General features: G+C 37.2%; 1 protein-coding gene across 1 annotated transcript in view; it reads right to left on the bottom strand.

Moving 5' to 3' along the window:
• GPAT3 (glycerol-3-phosphate acyltransferase 3) overlaps positions 1-7325 on the bottom strand; it is a 136917-nt gene that overhangs the window by 108943 nt on the left and 20649 nt on the right. The window contains exon 2 of the mRNA XM_007946804.2: positions 2435-2501. Within this exon, the coding sequence (XP_007944995.1) occupies positions 2435-2501 (67 nt within the window). The remainder of the gene's footprint in view (positions 1-2434; positions 2502-7325) is intronic.

Here is a 7325-nt window from a genome sequence, read left to right on the forward strand (position 1 = left end):
GGCAGTATTTCGTTCTGCTGTGCATGGGGTCGCTATGAGTCGGAAACGACTCGACGGCACTTAACAACAACAACAACAACAACCTACCAAATTGAAACACCCTGTGTCTTTTTTAATTCATGGGCCAAGACACATACCACCACCACTCTAATCTATAGGGTCTCATAAAATTTCACCAAGATCACTGCTGACAGCTCAACATTTCACCAAGTATAGCAGAAAACCAGCAAAGAACACATATACTTTTAAAAATGAATGTAGAAAATAAAAAATTAAATCTGCTATATCTGAGAGAAAGTATTTGACATAAAAAGAGGATCAAGTACAGCCAGCAAAATTCAATCTTGGTAAAAATGATGTTTGTGATAATACTTTATTTAATTTTACAGCATGAAACTACAACTTATATCATCACTTGCATATAACAATGCATTTACACAAAAATGTTCAAATGTGTCCACTCAATACTTGAGTAAATATCACTTTCACTTAACATTATCTTTAGCTTTGCTAGTTCCAAAACTCAACATAATATACAATTTTTGTAATTCCTTTTAGACAAGTTACTGAAAGATAAATTCTTTCTAGTGAAATATTTGACATTTTGGCCCTTTTATCCTAAATAAAATGGGCACAAAATTTTTTCTACAGGATTTTTAAGAAACATATAGGCTTAGTCTTTGAAAGGTCTAAAAATTAAATCTACTTCTTCCTTATTACATAGCTATTGTTCCCACAGAATTCTATTTCCCTATGGGAGCTCTGGTGGTGTAGTGCATAAGGCATCTGACTGCTAACCAGAAGGCTGGTGGTTCAAACCCACCAGTCACTCCCCGGAAGGAAGGTTGGGCACTCTACTTCCAAAGTGATATCACCTCGGAAACCCAAGGAGGGAGGAATTGTTATGAGTCAGACCTGACTCATTAGCAGTGAATCCAGTGTTTTAAAAATTTCTTAAAATTCTTATTCCAAGTAGAAAATTTTATTTAGACATAAATAGAGGCAGGGATTAATTGGATCAGTTGATTTGTTAGCTCACTTCTGCCAGAAGCTAACTGGTGTCATATGGGGTAAAGGGCACCATGGACAAATAGGTTTAATTTTATTTATTAATGATATGGTAGGTCAGGATATGTGTGTACTTGTCTGGGCCTGGTTTTGTGTGGCTGGGCATCTATAAACATAGTTATTCCCCACGATGAGACTGGCAATCAACTCCATGGTAGAATATACCGTGAGCAGCTGAGTAGTTGCTTTAGGGATATGGTCTGCTCACTTTAGGAATGGTCTGTAGTTTTTGGCACGTTTGACCTCTGCATGTAGCGAAGTTGTTTAGCAGCCTTTCATACCCTGCTGATCTCTGCACTTTTTCTGTACTTGAATTAGTGGCCTGCCATGTTGTTTGGTAATACTGGAACTTGTTGACCTTGGGTTTGTCAGCCTCAACAGCCAGCAGCCACCCAAGTGAAGCTTCAGTGAGCCAGAAGCAGGAGGCAGAGGTGAAGCCCAAGGTTGAGGGGCTTTCACCCAGCCCTTAGGGCCTGGCACTTTGAACTCAGATTTCTAGCCTCCAAAACTATAAGAAAATAAACTCCTATTTGTTCCAGCCACCTATTGGAGGTATATTCCTGTCAGAGTGGCACTAGGTAACCAAAACAAATAACAAGTTAAATAAAATTAAGCAAATTTCTTTATTGTAGCATTTTCACAGCCTTTATTACTATAGGAACTCTGGTGGCATAATGCCTAAGGCATTTGACAGCTAGCCAGAAGGCTGATGGTTCAAACACACCAGCCACTTCTCAGAAGGAAGACTGGGTGATCTACTTCTGTAATGATACCACCTTGGAAAACCCAAGGAGGAGTCACTATGAGTCAGATCTGACTCGACGGCAGTGAGTTTGTTTTTTTTTTGGTTTTATTACTATGTAATAAGACTCTCCAAAAGGAAGGTATAGTGTGTAGTGATTCCAAAGCTTATTTTACTGGGGACTTATTTTTCATTTCATCTATTACCAATCAGCATTCAGCAAGTTTTTTGACAAACATAATTTGAAAACCACAAGTTAGAATAAGTTGCTAATGAAACCTCAATAATAAGTTTCAAGTCCCATGTGTTCCAATAAGCTTTATTTATTTATTTTTTAATCCTTAACCACATCTTTAAAACCATGGACAGTCATCTTTAAATTTATGCTCTCATAAGGAAAATAATACCTCTAAAAATACATAGATGAATTAGCATATATTATAACCTTAACAAGAAAAAATCAATAAAACTCAGGTAATTGCTATTTTGCATGAAGGGAAAAATTATGAATAAACCAAAGTCTATATAATGCATTGTTTTCTGCATATTTTGAGCTTAAAATTGTTATATGCAATTGTATCTGATTTGAATATTTTAACAATTATAATGAAAAGGAAGGCTTACCAACAGAAGCTGAGTTTTTAAGAGCTGACTCCTTTGGGACTCCTTTTTCAATTCGTAATGTGGCCCACTGTTCAAAAACAAGAGATATCCATTTAAACTGTTGACAGACAAAATTTAAAATACTTAAGCTATGCTTATCAGATGTGAGATTAAACATTATACAAGGTCTTATTTGAGTTAAATACTATCAGTATTTCAAGTCCCAAGTATATTTCCTGATATCTAATAAAATGAGGAAACCATCATTTTTACCCTATCTAAATCCTTCTCAGGTTCTTGGGTGGTACAGTTTGCACTAGACTGCTAACCTAAAGGTTGGTGGTTTGAACTCTCCCAGTGGTACCATAGAAAACAGGCCTGGCAATCCTGTTTCCATAAAGATTACAGCTGAAAAACTCCATGGAGCAGTTCTACTCTGTCACACATTGGGGTCACCATGAGTAAGAATCAACTCTGTATCAAGAAGTTGTTTTCTTGTTTTTCGTTTTTTCCACCCTTTACGCATGCCTTTTTCTTAAGCCCTAAGAAATCACTTCTTGACAAGGCCATAAGACGTGGTGATCAAGAGCACAGGTCATGGACTCAACATGGTCTAGGTTTAAAGTTATTTAATTTCTCTGGGTCTCAGTTTCCTCATCTATAAAATGAGGGTAATAGTTCCTATCTCACAGTGTTGCTATGAGGATCAAATGATATAATACATGTAAAGGCCTAAATACAGAGCCCAAAGAAAGGTAACTACTATTCTCCTAACAAATTAGGCAGCACTCAGAAGTGAAACATACTCAATGAGGCCTATTACCTGCAACAGAAATAAGCCCCTAGGAAGGGGCTGTGTGCAACTAGGAAAACTAGAGAGGAATCTGTGAGATCACTAAGTAGCTCATTAGTCCACCTGGTCACCCACCTGTTAAGACACTTAGCACAAATGTTATGATTATAAGGATCCATAGATTTGATAGAATTTGAAAATTAGAAAAACCAACTCCTATTTTGCTTTAACTATACAAAAGAGTGGAAAGAAATAAAGTTTTTTTTTTTTCTGTTTTGCATTTTGTACATATTATTTACCACTACATCATAGTTCAAAAACTACAAGTGAATTTTTTAACTCAGCACACCAGAGAATCCTAATGGCTATTTTTCTAGTTTAGAAAAGGAACAACTAAAATGCTATTTAAAAGATTACAATTCTAGAAACTAACAATGTCTAAACTGCCTGATTTGAGTGGGGTGGGAGGGGGGAAAGCAATATAAGAGGCTTTGTAATGATCATGATTAGAACTTAAGCACTCTTGAAGGAGCAAAAGCATGGAATTTATTAATGTGTAAAAGCATAAAGTCTTCTTTCATCAGTAGGGCTCAAAAGGAATCAAACAGAGAGGTAATTAATAAGAAAATAACTGATCAAGAATAAATTGCCTGAACATGCTCCTGAAGGTCAAGTCATCAGGTATCATCTGATCCATCAGGACCCCTGCACAAGAATCCAAACCAAGTAGGAACATGCCATTTGCACTTAGAGAATGATGTATAAATAGAGGTCTAATCTTCCAGACTTCAAGTGCCAAATCACTAGCAATAACAAAATTCAGGCTGAATCTTGTTGCATCCTCTTTTCTTCTGTGCCGATTTGGTTCTCAAACTCTGGTTTGAGTAGGAATCAATTCTCAAAACTCTCAAAACCTTTCATCTATTCTCAAACTGAGGTAAAAGGTTTATGTACATAGTTTTCTACTTAATGCTTTGGCATCTATTATAACTTGCAAATAGACCAAATAAATGATTAAAAGTTTGTAAACAATCAATCATTGTTAATCTAAGCACTCACTGTTTTTGTATTATGGGCATGTGATTTTATATTTTATACAAATGGTAAATACCTTAGGCCAGGACAATTATTCCCCACTTACATAATGAAAAATACTAGTATTTTGTAACATTCATTAAATAGTATGATGTCCTACAAAGAGCTCCATGTTCTGCCATCAGACAAGTTTCAGGACCTACAACGTCTCCTGAAAGGGTAACTCCAAAGTTCTGCCCTACAAAAAAGCAGGTATGTTATTCAAGATTAGCAAAGTTCAAGGTTGGAAGAAAAATCACTTAAGCCAAAGGAAATTTGCACTGGAAAACCATTATCCTCTTTAGGTTGACTCTCCAGTGAAAGTGAAAACATGCCAAAGCTTTGTAGTCAGAGAAAGTCACACTGAATTGTGGCTCTGCCACTTCATACCTGTAACCAGCAGATTTTCTCAGAGTAATATGACGTCTGCAAATGACAGTAACCTCTAAGGACCTCAGTTTCATCATCTCTTAAATGGGGAAATACCACCAGGGCATGGTAAAGATTAAAAACGTTAATATATATGGTGTCCAGCACATACTAACACTAGAAAATGTTGGCTTCCTCTTCCTTCCTCTCACCCCAAACTTTAATAATGATCAGTTAATCCCAGATTCTTAGTGCATCTCTGAATAGAGATACTGCTGTATTAGCTGATCCACTAAACCAAATACAAAGGTAGAATCTCTTCCAGAGATTCTGAACCTCTTCCAGAAGTATCTCAAAACACATCTGTCCTTGTTTTTCTTTTTTAATATATTTAGATGAAAATTTACACAGCAAATTTGTTTTCCATGCAACAATTCATTGGAATCCCTACAATGTAACACCATTCTTCCTACTTCCTACCTATGTTTACCATTTCCCTTCATCCTTCACTTATCCTTTTCTTAGATTTCTTGTTGTTATTGTTATGGATCATTGCATGTGTTCTGATTCACAGAGATCCTATGTACAACAGAATGAAACATTGCCCAGTCCTGTGTTATCCTCACAGTTGTTGTAATGCTTAAGACTATCATTGAAGCCACTGTGTCAATACATCTTGTTGAGGGCCTTCACTTTTTTCTCTGACCCTCCACTTTACCAAGGGTGATGTCCTTCTCCAAGGACTGGTCCCTTCTGACAACACAACCAAAGTATATGAGACAAAGTCTGGCCAGTCTCACCTCTAAAGAGCATTCTGGCTATACTTCTTCCAAGACAGATTTAGGAGTTTTCTGGCAGTCCATGGTATTTTCAACATTCTTTGCCAACACCATAATTAAAATGCATCAATTCTTCTTTAGTCTTCTTTATTTACTGTCCAGCTTTCACATGCATATGAGGTTATTGAAAATACCATGGCTTATTCCAGTAAGATGGTGGAATAGGCAGACAAGTTACACAGAGCCTCTTCAACAAATAAAAGAGAAACCAATTGACAGTGATACAAAAGATAATCCTGGATCCCTGAGCTTTGAAAGGAAGAATACAGAATTGGATTCAGCACCAAGTAATAGAAAAACCTGAATGAAAACAGTGAGTATGGAGATGGTTGGAGTAGCAGACTGTCAGCTACTCTGATGCGACCAACAGCCTGAGTATTTCCAAGTGGTATTGGAACCTGAAAATTGACCTAAAGATCAGCCCTGGTTGCCAAGGGCTGCATGGACAACATTTTGAATATTTACAAGAGGTGGCCATTTTGGATAGTTAAAGTGACCAAGGGCACAGCCATTTTGAATGTTTTCAAGTGGCAATCATATTGGATTTTAAAGTGACAGCATTCTCATTCAGATTCCAGGGACCTAAAAAGAGGCTCCATTTGCCAAGGACAGCAAGGACATATAGTAGGCTGACAATGGGAAAGGAGACAGTTGGTGAGTGTATAAGTGTGTCAACTAGCGAACAGAGGAGCACAGTACTCTGCAAGAGGCAGAGCTGAAGCCCAAAGTCAAAGGGCTTTCACCCAGCCCATAGAACCTGGCACTTTGAACTCAGACTTCTAGCCTCCCAAACTGTAAGAGAATAAACTCCTGTTTGTTAAACCAAAAAAAAAAAAACCTCACTTCCATTGAGTTGGTTCCAACTCATAGGGACCCCTCCTTGTGTTTCCTAGGCACTATCACTACAGAAGTAGATTGCCCAATCTTCCTTCTGAGGAGTGGCTGGTGGGTTGGAACCGCCAACCTTCTGGTCAGCAGTCAAACACCATAGGCACTACGTCAGCCACCCTTTTGTGATGTTTCCTGTTAGAGCAGCACAAAGGAACCAAAACAACCAGAGTGTTCTAATTCAATTATTCCTAAGATTTGAGTTCCCACTATATATCAAGTGATTTCATTTCCTTCTCATTTAATATGCCCAATAACCTTAAGAGGCATTTCCTTAGGCAAAATTCTCTAGAGAAGCAAAACCAGTAAAGTGTGTGTATATAGAGAGAGAAAGAGAGAGAGACAGATACAGAGAGGAAGAAAAAGAGAGATTTATTTCAAGGACATGACTTACAGAGTTGTGGAGGCTGGGAAGTCCCAAAATCTGCAGGTAAGACTGCAGGCTGCTGGCTCACATCCAAAGAATCAGAGGTCAGAGAATGATAACTAGGATGCAGGATCCAGAGAAGAAAGCTTGCCAGAGCATTCATATATGTTGCATGTAAGTCATACCCTCAAGGAAACTGAATGACTTTCAATTGATTGATATGACTTTTCAATTGATTGCTCACATCCAATCATAAAACTGGAGGACAATTACATTATATTACATTTTGGAAGAACAATCAGTCCAATGTCTGCCAAATCACTGAGACTCAAAGCCTAGAAAACATTAACCATCACAGTCCACCTCTTGTCAACTTTGTACCTGTACACATTTCTTAAACCATACATAACCTCTATATAAAGAAAATCATAAAATCATACTTGCACCTAACATGATAAAACTAACATGAGCACAACAGGAAATACACAAACCCATTTGTATCTTATAAGTAACGGGGTAAGTTAAAAACAAAAATATTTGCTCTAATTATTTATATATATATATATATATATATATATATAT

The sequence above is a fragment of the Orycteropus afer genome, unplaced genomic scaffold, assembly GCF_000298275.1.
Source record: "Orycteropus afer afer isolate SDZICR_OR568_19922 unplaced genomic scaffold, OryAfe1.0 scaffold00172, whole genome shotgun sequence".
NCBI classification, from domain to species: Eukaryota; Metazoa; Chordata; class Mammalia; order Tubulidentata; family Orycteropodidae; genus Orycteropus; species Orycteropus afer.